Consider the following 19,300-nt stretch of genomic DNA (forward strand, 5'->3'; position numbering starts at 1 on the left):
GTTCAAATACAATACTTCCCAGTTTCTGATGGTTTAATAGTACAAAGCTCAATAACAACTGCACAAAAAGACAAACCACAGTACTAGAACACTAAGAAACTTGTGATAACAACTGACTAAAAAAGCATGTTTCAAAATTTTTTGAAGGACAACATAGTGAAGCCCCCATATGATATTGGTTGGGGTCATTAGGAAGACAAGTGGTTTATCCACAAAAGTAGTTATCCTTGTTCTCGATTTACAACACTGAGCGCAAACATATGAACTCTGCGGTATTGGATACAAAACCATATACATTTAGGGATGGATTCTAATTTAGTATCAAATTAGAGATGAGAATTTTATCACACAGATTTGGTATATTATAGAGTCATTTGAATGGAGTTCAAATAAAATGAAGTCCATCTACTAGGAGGTTCTAGACTAGGGGTTGTACAAAATTATAATTTTAATAGTGACGTTTTCGAAGATGTGACAAGCTTCATTTCCAGGCAAGCATTCCTAGAGGAAGCCTTCTTTGCATAAAATTCTCCCACTAAAAGTTTGCTTTTGTGGGAATGATTTTCAACAAGATCCATTTTTGCATGTTCTTTTTCTGGCATTATTTGAGGAAATTTGTTTTGTAACTTTTCATTCTAAGCATTTAGACACATTTAGCAGTTTATATAGAGGATACAGAATTCTTTCAGGCAGTTTGTGGAAGGCAAAATATTCATGAACCCCTTAGCATAACCAGATAACTAAAATAAAAAAACAGTTAAAAAAACGTTTAATTCATTTGAGTATGGTGAAAAAGTCAACATTGATCACAGAAGTACTCGCTGTAGTTTACTTCAAAGCAGTAGATTAAATATGCCTGAGTACTAACACTCTCCGAGAAAAACATAGAGTGGTTAAGTTAGGGTCTGGATGTAATCTAAACATTTGACTCCTTCCGGCCACCGGATACCCAATAATAACAGCAGCCAGCACCTCAGCACTGATGCAGCGGAAAGCTGGGCAAAATTTCCTTTTCAATTCACATCACATATATTTTCAGTTCAAACTATTTCCTCTCTGGCCCCAATATATAACACTAAACAACCATCAGTCCTCCGATGGATCTTTTAAGAGAGATAATAGGGACTTGGATATTCAGAGATCGTAAAGCAAATTCTTATGTGGACCTGGAATAAGAAAATGCCAAATTCATGCTAACATCATACAACCATTTCTTTAGATCATGCTAATAATAAACCTTTGACAAGAAAGTTCACAACAAAAATGACTCAAGTACGATATATTTGCTCATGTAAACCATTTATCTAAAACTTCAATTTGAATGGTCAAGAACATAAATCACATGAAAATCAGATTTAATAGAAATCATTTAGTACAATTAGTCACACAATGTCATACGGATTCAACAAGGGAATCCTTAGGAAGGAAATGAGAGCGAGAACATGGGAAAATCAAGTTGTAGCGTTTAGGTTATATAAACCAAAGATGCAGAGTTGAAGAGTAATAGGTCCATAAACTCTTCAGCCGAAGAGTTATATCTGAACGCTTTACCAGCCGGCAAAGCCCAGGTTTGAGTCAGTTCGGAAAGTTCAGTCAGTTCAAATGGTTTGGCATAGAAAGGAAATCAGAGTTCAGTCCAACAGCATACCAGGCAGGGAAATTGAAAATGACAACCAGCCCAGACTCCTCCTCCAAGGGGGCAATTATACTTCCAAAACTTCTCAGTTTACGCTCACTGTACTTGTTCACAGTGGGCTGCTCATGGTGTGATCAATACCTCACTAAGAAATCTGGAAGCATTAAGTAATCCTTTTTGCAAAATCATCAAATTCAATAACGTTATTTCCATTCTTTCCTCGGAAGTAAGAAAATTCACTTTGTTCTCTGTCTGTCCGTTCCCAGACGCTCTCTCTAGGTTTGCAATTGTATTGATATATTTCTGTCAAAAGTGTTGCTGAATCAGAAGAGAATCTATTGTTTGTGAGCATAAGAAAGAAACTTCATGAAAAGTTCTCACAGCGTCTAAAACAATCAACTTCAGTTAGATTCTACTTTTCGAACGAGGAAAAGAAAGCATTTGAGGCCTACATGAAAACTTGCTGAATCATCATCATGTTATGATTAATATAAAAAACACACATTAATATGAATTATTAACTTTTCTCAGTTAATTCTCTCATTATTGTTCTTCTAAAAGTTATATGTCAATATTAGGTACTACTAAAAAGTATATTATCGCACGTTTTTATATTTTCGAAACAGATTAACATAAGTGTCTCTTTTGATATTCATGTTTTTAACCCACTATACTAAAGTAATACTGCAAAACCTCATGTTATCAAGCCTTCATATACTAAGCATTCTAACCATTTTGAGTGTTCATTATGTAAGTATTTATTTCATTTATCACATTTAGAAGTCATCAACAGCACATTTTCTAAGTGAACTTATGTTTAGATTCTCAAGCACGTGATTACATTGCATAAGCAAATAACTTTTCTCTCTCTTTTTTTTGTTTGAATGTGTTTTTATATATTTTTTACAATTTTACATCAGTATACTTCAGGCAGTACTATTACCATACTTTCACAATTCAATATCAGCATTTCACCTATAACAGTTGTCAAGCGAAGCTTATCTAGATTAGACATGCATCATAAACGTAACTGGTATTATCTCTTAGTACAAATTTGCCAACCTGAAGGATAGAGAATTAGACTGTTTGCAACACAATATTAATATAACCAAAGGAAACCTCACATTGACTTCCGTGTTTGAAATTATAGCTTTTTAAACATAATAACACAATGCACTTCCAATACCTGGTAGCTGCAACTCAAGTTTGTTCGTCTGCACGCAGCGCTTGGGTATACTCTGATTGTACTATACCCTATCCTACAGTATGTCCACCATGCAATAGTTGCATATCATGTCCTATATTAATCGGCTTGGACAATTGTCAGTAAAGGGTTATGCGCCTGTCTGCGCCTATTCGTTACTGAGCAGGTTAACAACACGTGTCTTACAATCTAATTATGTCGCCCGGGTAACTTTTCTCTCTCTGTTTACATTTTTCGCATTTTCCACTATTTGAACATGTCTGCATACTTTAACGATGCAGTATGAAACCTCACGTTTTTCGTTTCAACCACTTTACACGTTTCATTGAGTTTATTTTCGTAAATTTCATTTGATAGTGAAAATTGATTGAGGTAACTGTTAATAAACGTTTACGCTCCACAGCACTACAAGCCGAAAACAAACTGGCTACTTTTGTGAAATATACCCAGGCAGCCTTGAGCACCTCGTTATCAGAGGGGACCTTTAATGTGTGACTAATGCATTTCAGTGCAGTGATGAAGACATCAGCACTTAAAATGCATTAGTCTAACCCCTGATGCGGGGTACTTTGCAGGGCTGTGGGGAAATGCCTATTGGAATAAAAGGCATGTCCAGCCCTGACTTTTATCAGATGTATTTTGTACTTTTTCATCATCATCCTGGTCAAATAGCACACAAGACAGATGGTTATAAACCATTATAAAAACAAACACACTATAAGGCCTCCCAAGCAACAAAAATGTTTTATTCTGCAATTAAAATACTAGTGAAAGCTAACCAATGCATCTATATAACGGTGTAAATGGTAGCAGTGAGGCCCAACATTATATATAAAATAATAATGCATTCTTACTGCTCATAATCAGCCGTGCACACACTGCGCACAGGTGAGCATTCCACAAATGTGTCTTTCACCTACTAACTAAAAACAGGACAAACTGCCTGACATGACAGCCACCACTGTTCCAAATTTGTCCCCCAAGTATGATACAAGCTAAGAGTGACAGAAGCAGGGCTGTTGATTACTGTGTCTGCCTGCCTTCCTACCTTGTAATGAGCCATCACTTCCCTAAATATGCCATGGTGTTACAATAATTTCAATCATTTTGAAGAATGAAATGTTTTATTTGATGATGTATATTCACGTTGGTTTACAGTGGAATGCCCTTAGCGCGCTGGTGATTCAACTTTATGTATAACACAGCTTCCCAGTAAAGTGGCAGGGAAGTCAAAATAAAAGCAATACATGCCAATAGACTGGATGCAGGTGGGGGGCTTCTGATTTTTGAAGCCTCCTGCCTGAAATTGCCTGTGCTGCAATACAAGCTAATGGGGGAACTACAGTCTGCTGATTGTGTTGTGAAAATCTCCCTCCTTCCCTCTTCTAAAGTGTTGGCAGTGAATCAAAGTGAGTCCTGCACTCACCTGAGCTGGTGTCCAGAAGTGTGACTCCTTTGTACTGGGTGCCATGCAGCTGAGCTGCTTGGAGACCGTCAGGGCTGGCAGGACTGGAGTGTCCTTCTCCATCCTATCAGGTGTGGTGAAGTCCTGTTTGAGCTGTCATCTGGCCAGAGTACTTGCACCAGTCAGGACAGGCAGGTTGGGACATGAATGGGTTGGTGAAACCATGATGGCCCGGCCCTGGTGCAGCATCAGGTAGGTCCACAGAGAGCAGCAACTTGTTTCAAGGTGACGGCACCGGGCTAGGCCGACTCTGAACGCCATGGGTGCACGCTGTGCCATTTGTCAGGCCAAGAAAAAGTTTAATCCAGGCTGGAGCTGCCACATAGAGCATTAACTGCTGAGTCCCCTTAATGGCGGGAAAAAACAGTAGGTGCTGCTGACTACACTGGCACTGGGCCTGGCGTGCACTTGCTGTTTGTTGCAGAGCAGATTGTGTCTCCGCCTCCTGTTTAGATAGATCTGGCCCATGTGTCCCAGAGACTGTGGCAAGTCCTGGCCACAGCAGACTTGTTTTTTCCGTGCCCTACTCCGACCGTTGCGAAAACAATGTATAACAATTGCAGTTGATAACGCACTGTGGCCACGATTCCAATGAAGAGGGCAGCTGTGACTGCCAAGCCGCGCAGCTAATTAAATTGCCTGGGGGCTGGCAGGAAAGTAGCAAGCGCCGTCCGAAGCACTTTTGTTGTTAATCATTGTACAGTGCCTCATGGCACATTAAATCTGGAGGCGCTGTAAATATGTGAATAAGCATTTTAGTGCAGTGATTCAGGCACATGCATTAAAATGCGTTAGTCTAACCCCTGATGAGTGGCACTTGATAGTGCTGTGGGTAGCCTCCAGTGCTCGAACTGAAACTTACTTTTTAACACTGCCCTCAGGACAGTCTGCCACATGGTGGGCTGTTTGTCTAATTTAGAGATGAGCGCAACAACAGTTGTTTATTCATTCAATATGCATTAAAAGTGACTAATACCTGCCCCCCCCCCTGCCATTCTTATAGCTCTGGTGGACTGGAATAGTCTGAATTGTCACACTTGCAGGAGTTTGATGCTTAGTAGTTGTATTGGGACTGTCCTTGGCAGCACTGGCAGGTGCAAGGGGTGGTGCAAGCTGGAGTGGCCTCCTGCCAAGTGCCCTGGCATTAATGATTTTTTTTTTTTTACAAATGAAAAACTGCTCTGCTGTAGTTATCTACTAGTGGGTTTTATACGCTGTAGGCCCAGTGGTAAAAGTTATTGCCACTGGGGTAATCATCAACTGTTTGTTGCACCCTTATGTGAGTAGGCCTTTTAGTGTTTGCGGGATTGTATTCTGAACACTAGTATTTGGTATAAAGAAACTAAATTAGCTCTGAACAGCTTAAAGCTTGCTCAACAATATTTACGATTATTTTTGTCCTATCTGGAAAAAAATGGTTGCAATTTTTTATCTGTATGTATATACATGAACTCAATTGATATTGAGAACAATAAATGTGTAAAGTTGTAGAGAAAAAGATTTGCTTTTGCTACAGTACTTTTTTACGAAGAACTGCACCATTCTCTTAAAAAAATGAAAATGAATGCACTCCAAAATTGTCATTGTGTGTTTTTTTTTTATTGCAGGCCTTCCCTTGTATTTCAACAGGAATATATGGTACGTAGATATTATTTCTTATATACATATTAACCGCCATGATAAAAAGATTTCAAAAGGTATGGAAAATGATCATTGCTTGTATATTTAAAAGATGTATGGATTAGATTAGGCATTCCTAACCTATGGAGTAACCCCGAGGAAGTGTCCCCGAGTAAGAGCCTATAGATCGCTCAGACTAGCCGATATCCAGGGGAACACTAAACGTGGGCACCTAACAGCTGACTTCCCTAATATTAAAGCTCAGTACATTTTTGAGCCTTTTCTGGATGATTTACAGACTTCCATGGCAAGGAAGCTATATATCCAGTTTATAATAGGGACCTTGCCTGTTCATGCCTTCACGAATAAATGACCAAAAGCTCCCTCACTTGGCTGTCCTGCTTGCAATAGCTCCGATGAGTCCGACATTCATGTTCTTTTTTTCTTGCCCTGGCTATAAAATAGCCAGACGGCGTTGGCTCGTACCACTTTGTAGAAATCAGGGGTGTAGGCAGTGTTCAGAGGCATATAGAATACTGAGATCTGATACTCACCGTCCCACAGTTTTTGTGGTGTCCCGATTCCTCAATTCTATGTGGCATAGGCGTAGGATGCTGTTAAATTTACCACAGTAACCTTAAACAATTCTTTTTGTACTTCTCATCTTATTTTTTTTAACCTGCTTTTAACTGTTTTTACTCTCAGAACTATTCCTGTAATGACACTTGAGTAATTTAAAATGCATTGTGGCTATCTTTTATAATTTGCCTCTGATGAATTTTTAATATTGTTTAAACTTAGTTATGTATGTATTTCCATTATATACTTTTTATGGTCTATATTGACTGAAATAAAGTTTGCTGAACGGAACGGTATAGAAAAGCACCTGCCTGGGTGTGTTTAAATGTACCTGAACGTGTTTATACCAGCATGTAAGAGGAGAGCATCTTTCAGCACTCGTGCAGGTGACTTTCATGTTACCTGCTGAACAATATCTTCCCAATATCTGGTCATACTTCCCTCTTTGTATTCGGCCAACATAGTTGCCTTGGCCGTGTGTCGCTGGCTGAAAAGGGTAAGGAAATTCATTGTATATCAAGCTGTTTCCATTTGGCCTACCTCTCCCAGTGAAATAGATATATGTGTGTGTCTCTGTGGTTTCTTATATTTTGCTCACTGCCCACGCAGGGATACTACCTACTTTTTGGCCTCATTGTACAAGGGACTCCTATGTAAAGGCAGCCACCATTTGCTACCCTACATATACATGAATCAGAGGGGAGCTAGCTTAAGTGGCCAGGGGACAGCCAGCTCCAGCTTACTATCTCTTCTGAGGTACCCTACCACCTGGTGTCCAATGGACTTTACTCAATTGGAACCAGTAAACAGCAGGCCCCACACTCACACTCGCAGCATGTCTGACAAGGGAAGATTGAAACACGGGCAATCGTGATGTAGCTACTGCATCCCACCTATCTATCTATGTTTTGTTTTTCCATATGCATCAGCCCTGAGAAAGGTATGGCGAGATCAGGATCCCTTGGCCCACCCTGTTTACAGCTACTGCTGCACATCACTGATAAGGCCTAATAAGGCTGTAACAAGTCTGGGGATTCTTGTGTTCCTCTTCACTGATGACATGGCAATTTGAGCTGGACTGTTCTTGTTGGAATTGGACTAAACCTGATTGGCAAATGTCTGGTCTCTGTCCGTAGTGAGGTAGTGAACTAAAAAACATATGGACTAGGATGCAACCAGATCAACTAATAGTGGCCAAGATCAATTACAAAATTCACCCTTCACTTTTGGATTTTTCACAAAGAGAAGTCAGCCAGAGCTGGATTGTACAAAGAAGAACAGCCATGAACAATTTTGGAATGCTTTGTGTTTGTCTGTACATGTGAGAGACTTTCATGTGTGTTAGGCTTGTGCATGTTCTTAATGTTGCATGCAATACATAAGTACTGGTATATGCGGTGGGGTTAGGCACGTAGACTGGCTGCTGGAGGAGAAGTTAAACGATGGAGTTCCTATTTCAGGCTTGAAGACGCCATAAGGTATGCGAGGAGGCATTACATGAATGGACATATTAACAAATAACCAAATCTTCCTCAACCTTGCTTCTAGACGGCTGGTTGCAACAATTTATGTCATTTTTATGTGTAGGGATGTGTGATTTTTATGAATAGGGCATATTTGACCTTTTTCCTAATTTGCATGCGTGTTTCTGAACATTTTATATTTATATTCACTCTAATGCACATTATTTACAGACAAATAATGTATAATAAATAGTCTAATAGTGAAGTACCTACAATTGTGTGTATACTAATTTTAAAGGCATGGGTAGAGGTTCCATATATGCCACTTTTGAGTGTGAGATTCTCTTACAGGTTTGCCTCACTTTGAACACTTATTTCCACTCAACCTTTCTCACTGGAGACAGATTGAGAGATACCTGCCAGTTCTCCAAAAAGGTTGTAATTACTTCTTGGGGCTGAGCAGATCTACTAGGTGTTACCGCAATAAATTGTTTGTAGGATGACAAGAGTGGGCATATACAATCATATTTGCGTGTGCTTGTTTTCCGGGCCTGTTGTCTTTCCCTGGCAGCCACTCCTACCTGCCCACTGCCTCTCCACTTAACGCATACTCTGGTTACTTGTAGAATGGTGGTCATTATAATGCCCACCACCAACATAACACAACACATCCTTGGTATATTGTCACACCCATTATAGTATAGAGTCCACCTTTGGTATGATATTGATTCTATCATAATGGCAGACATCTTTTATATATGGTGGGAGTCCCTGGCATTATGGAGTCAATCAATGGCATAATTTCGGTCCCATTATAATGATATTCCACACAAATAGCCACCCAAGCGATTTCAGTATCTATTTATAATTGGACACAATTTGCAAATTTTCATACTTTCCAGCCCTCACCTAGACACACACACAAGTGTGACAAGATGTACTCGCATACCACCAGGTGTCGCACTTCATTGAAGTATATTCCCACGCTCTCCAGAAACCTTATTTAATGGAAGGCGGGCCCTGGATTCAGGCAGGCAATTACGTGAATGACACGAATAAAAACCAGTCCAGTGACTCAGTGTGGCTTTTAACTATATAGGGTATCACTTTGTATTAAAAAACGACATGTGGGGAATAGGGGAACTAGTACCCCAGCCCCACTAAACCATCAACATGTTTCTGCCTAGTGGCTCAACCGAGGCAATGGCATTCGTTAGGACGAGCATCGGATCCTCTTGGAGCATATGCTCAATGTACATGCCAATATATTGGGGGTCTAACCCATGCCTCAACCCTACATTCCTCGGTCGCCTTAGGTACCTTAATTAAGGGTCATCTGGGCCCCATGGAGTAGGGGCTCAGGAACCCCTGTAGTCACTCCAACACCAAGGTGCGAACCTTGCCGTCCACCTACTAGTACAGGCTCCTTTCTCCCGATGATTGGAAGTCAGCTCACCCTTGAGGCCCATAGTCTCTAGTTCCCCACCATGGATGCTTTCCATGGTTTTTGTGATTTAACCTATCATAATGATGTCATTTGTGGGATATTGCGGGTGTTTTCAGTGTGACGGTACAGGTTATGATACAGTACTTGGAATTCGTGGAATGCAGTGGTATTACTTGGCATTTTAGAACTGGTTGATGACATAATCCTAGCTTTAGCATATCTGTTATTCATACCATATCACACACCTCCTTGACATGATTTTGGCGACTGTGTGCATAATGCTTCCCACCTTTAACGTATGATTAGCCACCATGGCAAGTGATGGTAATGTAGTGTAGTTCCTATATCCCTGATAGGCTCTGCGCATTGGAATAACATACACTATAGATTTGACATAGGACTTAAGTCAGTAGGTCTCTATCGAGTATATTAAACTTAATTACTTGTGTGTGCCAGCTAACTCAGAGGTCAATAGAAACTTCTCGAATATACAAGAAGGGATTAGTCTCTGACAACCGCATAAACATGACAACTTTGTTTCCTTTTAGAATCGGAACAGTCTCAGAATCGTGGAAACAATAGATAACAGTTTCACTCAGTCAATCGTGCATGCTTCGTTTCTACAGATTTGCACAGAAATAAAGAGACAGGCGTTTCAATAAAAGGGTTTTATTGAACAGTCTTATTTCTCATGCAAGAGATATGAATTGCTACAATTGTAAGACAGACTGCGAAGTACAATATGTACGAAGTTAGCAGTAAGATAAAATAATACTGCAATAGCATGGTTTGTAGCTATGACATATATTAATCAACATACATACATAAATAACATAAGCTAAAATGTGATACTCATCTGATGCTTCTAAATTCTACCCCAGTGTACCTAACCTAAGTGCAGTACGAGGTTTGAAGTAGGTGCCATTTCTAAAGTATAGCTAGCTATATTTTAGGTTAGCCAAGAGTTGCCAAAAGTTTCTATAAGTTCTAGTCAGCTCCATACCTTAGAATAAGAGAGGTTGGAATCTCTTTTCTGGACTCGATAGTCTAACCCCCCGCAAGGGAAGTCAGAGAGCACTGGAGCTGGATTCTCTGCGAGGAGGATGGCAGCGTCAGGTCAGTGCATCAGGCTGGAACTCGATCTCCTTCCGAACTTGCCCCGGCGAATTGCGTAGTCTAGGTTGGATCGAATCTTCCGGGAACCGCAATTTGCCAGGGCAAGTGCTGGTTTATTTATACTTTGAAGGTGTCTAGGAATGCCAGTATTGACATAAAAGTCGGGCAGAGGAACGTCATGAATGAACCCCTAAGGAAAAGATGTTCATGCATACTTAATGAGTTCTTGGCGCAATCAATATTCAAGCTGAGGGAAATTCCTAAAGGCTTAAGGGTCTGGTTTTCCACGAATTCGTTGTGACGTGGATGGACGGATGTAGGTGGCCATGCCTGTATTTGGTTTGTACGGACAATGTCTAAATAAGGGCCGGATTTCTATGTCCAAATAGGGGCATAAATCAGGAAACCTATATACGGAAACTAAATCTGCACACAACACCCACTCCAGTTTCATATGAACGACGTTACTAAATCCTAAACGTTCTAAACATATCTTAAAACAGAGTATCGCATGGGTTTGCTAAAATAAGCTAAAAACATATCTAAAACATATGTCCCTATGAATACATTACAAAACCATTGCTTATGCATAAAGTGTTGTACATATTAAAGGCAATGTTCCATTCTAAGCATAGGATCACATTGGAATGCTTAAATGAATGAACAAAAATATATACATTTGGAGAAGTGGCTCGTAAATACAGAAGAAAAAAGGGTCCGAAACCATTTCATATCAGGTTACACAAGTCAATGTGTTATTCATGACAAGGTGGCATACTGTCCCTGGAAGTGTTATCAAAGAATTCTGTTCTCTATGAATAGTTCTACTATAAGCAGATCACTGTGCCAAAAAATGAAAAATACAATTCTTAGGACGGGAAGAAAAAAAAATAATATATAATCATAGAAAAAGTTCCACAGTCAGTATTACATTTGAAAAAGAATGAAGTCCAAATTCAGAGTCTCTCCGGAACACTGTGTGCTTGAATCAAAAGTCAGTGTGTGAGGATGGAGAAAACATAACATTTTCTAATCCTGTAGACAAAAAGTCATCTACCGTTGTGGGTGAGAGTTGGAATACCTCGTGTAGAAGATCAACAGCACATAGATGCAAACTGTCGCCTTCAGCATGGGAAGCATCAGTAATGTCCGGATTGGATGTTACCTGCACGCCTGGTGTTTCCTCTCGTACCTCAGCAGTAGCATGTTGCGTCTGTGAGATCTCAATGAATGCCGCCATCAGGATTGGTAGCCGCTGGGAACAACACATAGCATGGGCTGTTATCAGGTCCAGCAGAGTATCGATATCTGTAGGCATGACTGATGGGAGTGTCAGACAAATGTCCAGCACGCATTCTTCACCGCATAGCAGGCAGCGTAGAACAGGTAATATGCAATCTTGCCAAATTGGTCTGAATGAAAGAAACCAAGTGGTGTTTAATTCTCGTAGACGAGGTAAACCCAGAATTTGGACGATGCGCTCACGACACTTCATCTCCAATAGAGTTCTTTCCATGGTGAACTGGGTGTCGCTGGTGATTTGGCTTGCCATATCGTAGCAATAGGAGCAAAAATAGTATCCCTGCAACAAGTGCTAAAAGGAACGGCCGTCCGCCAAACACAGAGTACACGGAGTTTGGAAAAATTCCGAGGACTGCTTGAAAAGGTGCTAACAGTCCTGCACACACGTTCTTAAATACATGTACAATACCGCTCTTATCAGACATGTTTAAACTATGACCTAACATTTCTGAGAAATGCACAGGGCAGTTTGTATACAAAAGGGTATTTATCTCCGCAGACGTCCTTGCGACTTCGAGAGCATAGGTTTCTTTGGCGGAGGTCAAAGGCACAGTTTTTTGTAAAAGAATGGCTTTCATTCTGCTTAGAGTATCAACTCGTATAGAAGAGATATTCAGTGAAGGCCATAAAGGTGACTCCCTGACTATGTCTATTTGGGGAAACAAGACTTGCATACAGCAAGTGACCCTGGATGTAACCGTTACTAGATATGGGATACCTGGCAGCATGCCACAGCAGCTGTGATCATTCAACATAATGTAACTCCCATTTGAAAGTTGACCAAAGATTGGATTAATCACTGCTGCCGATGAACCGTGCAGGTGGCAGGATAAGTTTGTAGTGGAACCGTCACAGGCCCCGTGTAAGTTAATACCCTGACAAAGGAGAGAACCGCTTAGTGCGTGTTCACAGTTTTCACCGCTAATAAACACTTCACGTCCCCCACTCCAACATCTGTGTGTGTGTGTAAGGTAAATCCCAGGATGTCTTGATGTATTCTTTACCCAACCTTTCATATTTGCCTGCTGGTATATTTTTTAGGCAATACTGAAAATGGAAAGTCATAACAGGCAGAGTAATCTTACCATGTATGATCCACTCAGTAGCTGGTTTTTCTGCCACTGTGAATGGTAATGTCTCCAGTTTTTCAATGCTCAGCACCATATAGTCTGCTCCCCTTTGTGCCAGTTTGATCTATCAGTGAGATCCTGTCTTGTTGACATTCTTAAAGTAAAGTGTCTCTGCATTCGAGATATTAAACCCTGAAAAATATGGAAATTTCATTGCAAATGTTTTCGAGCTACCGTTTGGTGGCGTAGGACAATGTTCTCATTGGTTATACATAAATACATCTCTCGGTGTTGCAGATTTATGCAAGAAATGATGACCATAGTGGTTATAACAATACAGTTGTTCATAGTCTGATGAACCTTTTTTTTTTTTTTTTTATAATTATTTTTTTATTGAGAGTTCAAGTATAACAATACAATATAGGAAAAAGGATACAGTCGAATCCGATTAATACAATGCGAGAAAGAGAGTACCAAAAAGATTCATACAGATTATCATTATCACATTTGAATTATAAAGTGCAGGATTGTATAGAAGCAAACGAACAGTCAACTGTCAAAGAAAAAAAAAAAAGAGATTTTGTTAGAATAAAAACAGTACGCAATATTTGAGTACAATGAGCGTCTTCTCAGTTAATAATCCAGAGCTAAGTTGTAAAGTGCAATGTGCGAAATCTAGACAATCGTTATAAACTAGTAAACAAATAGATGTTCTCGAAGAAGTATAAATCTAGTTAAGTAAAATCAGGACAAATTTAAAGATCAAACACCCTCCAATATTTATCATATTTTTTAGGGCCCCTGATCTGAGAGCATATTTTCTTTCCCTATCCCGGATTCGGAGTAGTTTTGTCTTCCATACCTAGAAGGATGGAACAAGATCTGTTTTCCAGGACTGTAATATAAGGGATTTAGCTATTAGAGAAGCTATAAAAAGGGACTCATCATGTTGGGTATGGATATAAGAACAGCCTAGGAGGGGAATTAGATCATCAAATACAATATTAGTTTTGAGAACGATTGAAAGATATTTTTCTATTTCCTTCCATAAAACCTGGATTTTTGGACACTCCCAGACAATGTGTTTCCAAGTGCCTTTTTCATCGCAACGAAAACATTTGTCGGCTACTTGAGGGAAGATATTATGTAAAAAGGATGGGGTTCTATATATTAACCATTTGTTATAAAATTGCATACGTTTAAAATTTGCTCCTCGAAAGATGGTTTTATTAAATTTATTTATTTTGTCCCATACCTGTTGATTAATTGTAATATCTTCCCTCTTTTTCCATCTTTCAGTAATCTTGCTGTAGAAGTTCTGGTCCTTACTTTCTTTTAATATTTTAATCCAAAAACTAATTTTCTTTTGTATATTATTATTAAGGATAGTGGAAATATTTTCTTTATTGGATAAATTTCCAATATCAAGTTCTGTGAGTTTTGGATTTATCCTAATAAAGGACCAGTTCAGCGTTGAGTGCGAGTGGATTAACTGGCTATGAATTTCATCCCAGGATTTCCACCTATTTCCCAGCATGAAGTCTTCAATTTTCTCAAAACCATTCTGCTTCCAAAGTGTTGTTATTTTTTTGTCCATACAGCAAGCATCTCCCAAGCTAAAATTTATTAAATTCGTCTTATTACCTAAAATAGGTAAGTCAAAGAATTTAAAAAACTGAGTTTTCACCTTGAAAATCCACTGAAGGGATTTATATCGTACTTTTTTTGGATCTTTCGTAATTCTGACCGGGTCATGGATTTTCAATTCTAACAACATCCTTTTCATAAAGAAATTATCTGTCTCATACGAATCTGAAATAAACCTGTGGCTATAATGTGCAAACGACGCAAAATAATATTCCTTAATATTTGGGAGGGACAGCCCTCCTTGTGTGGATGATAAATATAAAGTGCACAGTGCTAATCTGGGAGATTTTTTTGCCCATAGGAAAGAGGAGATCAAAGCTTCTATTTTTTTAAAGTAAGAGGCCTGGATTGTGCAGGGAATTGCGCTAAAAAGGAAATTAAAAAGGGGTAGCACCGACATTCGAATTAGCGATGCCCGCCCCATAAGAGACAAGGGTAGTAGATTCCAACGATCTAAGAGTGAGCTCACCTTTTTTAATAGAGGTAAAAAATTAAGTGAAAAGAGATCATCTGGGCTATCCGAAAAAAGTACTCCAAGATATCTCTTTGGATCCGTGTTGTATATCCGCCTAAATTCTGGAGCTAAAGTGTCTGTAGTGCAGTTCAGAAGAATAATTTCCGTTTTGCTTGCATTAATTTTATAACCCCCAAGCTTTTGAAAGTCAGAGAAGATTTTTAAAATCTTCAATTGACTTGAGGGTTTAGAGTCTATGAAAAGGGCAATATCGTCCGCATATAATTTTATGTTTGTCATTCCTAATATTGGGGCAGTGTCAGCTTTGATGTTCCTGATAGCGATCGCTAGAGGTTCAATAAATAATGCAAATAAAATTGGCGACAAGGGGCATCCTTGTCGCGTGCCTCTAGTAACCTCACAGGACCCAATATTAGTATTATTGACGATAATTTCTGCCCTAGAATTCATATACAATTGTCATAGAAGAGAAATAAAAACAATCCGGAATTTAAAACTACGTAAAATTGCAAACAGGCAATCCCAAGACACTAGATCGAAGGCTTTCTCCGCATCTAAAAACCAAATTTGGGCCTTCACCTTATTAGTTTTAAAATAATCTAGTGCCTCCAATAAAAATGTAGTGTTGGAATGGAGATGCCTGCCTGCAATAAAGCCACACTGATCATGTGCTACCAGAGATCCTACTATTTTATTTAATCGATTTGCTAAAAGTTTTGTAAAAATTTTCGGTGTTCAAGAGGCTAATCGGTCTGTATGAATTCATATTTTCCTTGTCTTTTCCTTTTTTTTAAAATACTGACCACCACCGCTGTATGAAATGAGTCCGGTGGGGGACTTCCTTGGAGTAAGTTATTAATTAATTTCAAAAGTTCCTTACGTAATGTTCCCCGAAATTTAAAAAAAAATTCAATGGGAAGGCCATCCTCACCGTTGGCCTGGCCATTGGGGAAGGACTCTATCCCTTCATCTAATTCAAATAATGTAAAATCCTGTGTAAGGTAATTCCTGCCCTCAACATCTATTTTAGGTATTTCAAGTGACTGTAGAAATTCTGTGATTGAGTCAGATGTAGCCCCCTCGGTCACTTGATATATCCCCTCATAGTGTTTTAAAAACAACTCACCGATGGAAATGGTGGTCTTAACTTGTATTTTAGTGATAGGATCAATTAGCTGATCTATTCTATTTCGCACCCGCTTTTCTTTGGATTGCCAGGCCAACAGCTTTCCTGTATATTCACTCTCCTCATAGATCTTTTGTGCTTGTGAATTACTGTTTATCTCACCTAAATCATAATAAAAATCCTTCATCTTGCACTTCGCCTCGTGGAGTTTGTGTCCAGAGATACTAGATCTAGCCCTTAAATGCTCTTGGGTTGCCTGAGAGAGTTCAGTTTGGAGTTTGGTTTTCTCTTCCCTTCTTGCCTTGAGCTTGGGAATTTCTTTGGAAGTAATTATTCCACGTAGAGTGGCTTTAAATGCATCCCAGATTATATTTAATGGGGCTGTACCTTTATTCTGTAAGAAATTTGCTCTATCTTTTCACTAATATCCGTGCACCATTGTTGGTCGAGAAGGTTAAGTTTATTAAAAAACCATCTACTTGTGGGTCTTGCTTCATAATTCCCCAAATTGACCTCCATGCAAAGGCCTGCATGGTCTGAAAAAGCGTTAGGTAAAAAGGCGTAGTTGTATAATTCTAGATCATGAGATGATAAAAAAAAATCTATCCTTGATGCAGAATTATATTTTGCTGAGTGACATGTATACTCGCGCTTGGTGGGATTTAAGTTACGCCAATGATCAATAACATCTAGGTCGATTTTACAACTTTGGACAGCTAAGGCAATTTGGGGTTTATTCTGACGACGGTCTTTCTTGGAAGAATCCAGTCGGGGGTTTTGTAATAGATTAAAATCGCCCCCCCAAATTATTGGCCCAGAAAGACCGGTTAATGCCTGCTTAACCTGTAGAATAGCTTGAGGGTCGTCCAAAATTGGTGCATAGATTGTGGCAAGGATAACATTAACATTGTTTAATTTACCGTATGCAACTGCCCATCTACCTCTGGGGTCTATGCATGTCCCTTCGAGATTAAAACCTACATGTCTTCCTATTAATATGGAAACTCCTCTCTGAGCCATCCCGGCGGGGGCAGATATGTTATAGCCTGCCCAGCTTTTGAAAAGTTTAGCTGACTCTGCCTGATCTTTATGATGGGTTTCTTGGAGGTAGATAACGTCTGGTATAAGGTTTTTCAACCAGCACTCAATAGCGTTCCTTTTACGAACGTTATTTAGGCCATTAACATTTAAAGAGATAAATTTTACCATGTTATTTGTTGTTCAAAATATAGGACGTAACCCTCGTCTAAAGTGCAAGCGTGCAAATGGGCAAATGTGCAAATGGACATACAACAGCAGCAACGTATGAAACTAATAAATAATATATATATATATAACAGTAAAAGACAATACATGCAGAATCTAAGTTTCAATGTGCAAATATGCAAATAAGCAGCAAGAGTATAAGGTGATGTTATTTGAAGAAACATACCATTCATTATACAAGACATTATAAAATCTTATCTTATCTAGAAAATAGACCGTATAGGTATATAATATCAGGGGGGACCTTTGTCTGTGCAAATATGCATATGAGCAGAAAAATAGTCCAAATAGTCCAAATAGCAGCACGGGCTTGAAAATTTAAAGCCCCCCCCTAGTGCAACATAGCAGATGAGCAGCAAAATAGTGCAAAAAGCAGCGCGGGCTTGGAGGTTTTAAGCCCCCCCTAGTGCAAAATAGGCAGATATACTTTTAGGGTCTTGTCATCTTACCACGACCCATATGGACAGAATTGACGAGTGCAAAATATTATTTGTGCAGAAAAAAAAAAATCATTAAAATGTGAGGAAACATATTGCCTTTGAACTCTCTTTTTTCCCCCCTTGCGACACCCCCCATCCACCCCCCCTCCCTCCCCCCTTGAGTGGACGGAAACCCCAGTGTCCCACTTCCGTCCTTCTCTGTTGTATCTTCTTTTTGGATGCCATCTCATTGCATCCTTGTGTGCTTCCTGTTTCCATCAAATGACCGCCCAAGGTAATATTAACTTCAGCGAGAATCAGCAACTGATTTAATTACCCCCCGAGGCCGTCGAGAAGTGTTTGGGCTTCGTGTAGGACCGAGAATATAAAGAATTTTCCTTTAGCCAAGACTTTAAGTTTCGATTGCTGCACTATCATGGCTTGGGCTCCCTTGCTCTTAAAGGAGTCGATTAGCTTCACAAAGTCCCTGCGTCTGTGGGCAGATGCTGCCGACATATCACCAAAAATTCGAAAATTGTTCACCCCCTCCACATTAAAAATTCTTTTAGCAAATGCGGTATTTAAAAAATTTTCTTTTACCCTAAAGTCTGAAAAATTAAGCAGAATTGTACGGGGGTATTTCAAGTTATTAGGTTTATGAGCCGGGACTCTGTGCGCCCTTGTGATAGTCAAGTCACCTTGCAGCTCAGGGATAGCTTTTTTCAATAGAGAGTCTGACCACCTGACTACGTCCTTATCTTCAAGGCCCTCTGGTATGCCTACGAGTCGTAGATTAGATCTCCTATTGAAATTCTCCAGGTCCTGGAGTTTTTCCTCTAAGTGGGATTTCTCTCTATTGGCCTCCGCAAGATTTTTCTGAATTGTAGTTAAAGAGTCCTCTAGTGAAGATATCAGAACTTCAGCTTCAGAGACCCTCAAAGGAATGTTGCCAAGGCACTCCTCCATCTTCGTAAGCCTGCTATGTAAGAGTGAAATTTCCTGAGCCTGAGAGGATTTAAAGTCTCTTAGTTCCTGGAGGATAGTAACTAGGATATCTTCCATTGTGCTTGCTTTTGCGGCACTCGGGAGGGGAAGCAAGCCGTCGTCTTGGAGTAACGGGGGGGCTTCTAGGCTTAGGGCTTGACTTGGAGCTATCGTGGTTTGCTTGCTGCTTGGGCCTGAGTTTGGGCTTGGGCTTATAGCTGGTGGCAGTAGAGGATGGAGGGAAAGGGAAGTGTTGGAGGAGATCACAGTTAAGACCGTTGGAACCGTTGGTGAGGGTAATGCAACATCTTTTAGCCCAGTCGGTGTCTTCTGGATTGTGGGGCTGCTTACTTGACCTTCAGTGTTAAAGACTTCATACTCTAAGGTGACACCTGCACTCCCCTGCATTAACCCTCCGTACGTAGGAGTACTTGAAGACTGTCCCTGCTGAAGAAGGGGTTTTGAAAAGAGAGGGTATTGT

At 39.8% G+C, this 19,300-nt stretch overlaps 1 protein-coding gene across 1 annotated transcript in view; it reads left to right on the plus strand.

The window, feature by feature from the left end:
- LOC146821651 (uncharacterized) overlaps positions 1-19,300 on the plus strand; it is a 2,850,214-nt gene that overhangs the window by 744,485 nt on the left and 2,086,429 nt on the right. The window contains exon 4 of the mRNA XM_085609890.1: positions 5,913-5,943. Coding sequence (XP_085466016.1) covers positions 5,913-5,943 — 31 coding nt within the window. The remainder of the gene's footprint in view (positions 1-5,912; positions 5,944-19,300) is intronic.

Source organism: Triturus cristatus, chromosome 6, assembly GCF_964204655.1.
Source record: "Triturus cristatus chromosome 6, aTriCri1.1, whole genome shotgun sequence".
Classification (NCBI taxonomy): Eukaryota; Metazoa; Chordata; class Amphibia; order Caudata; family Salamandridae; genus Triturus; species Triturus cristatus.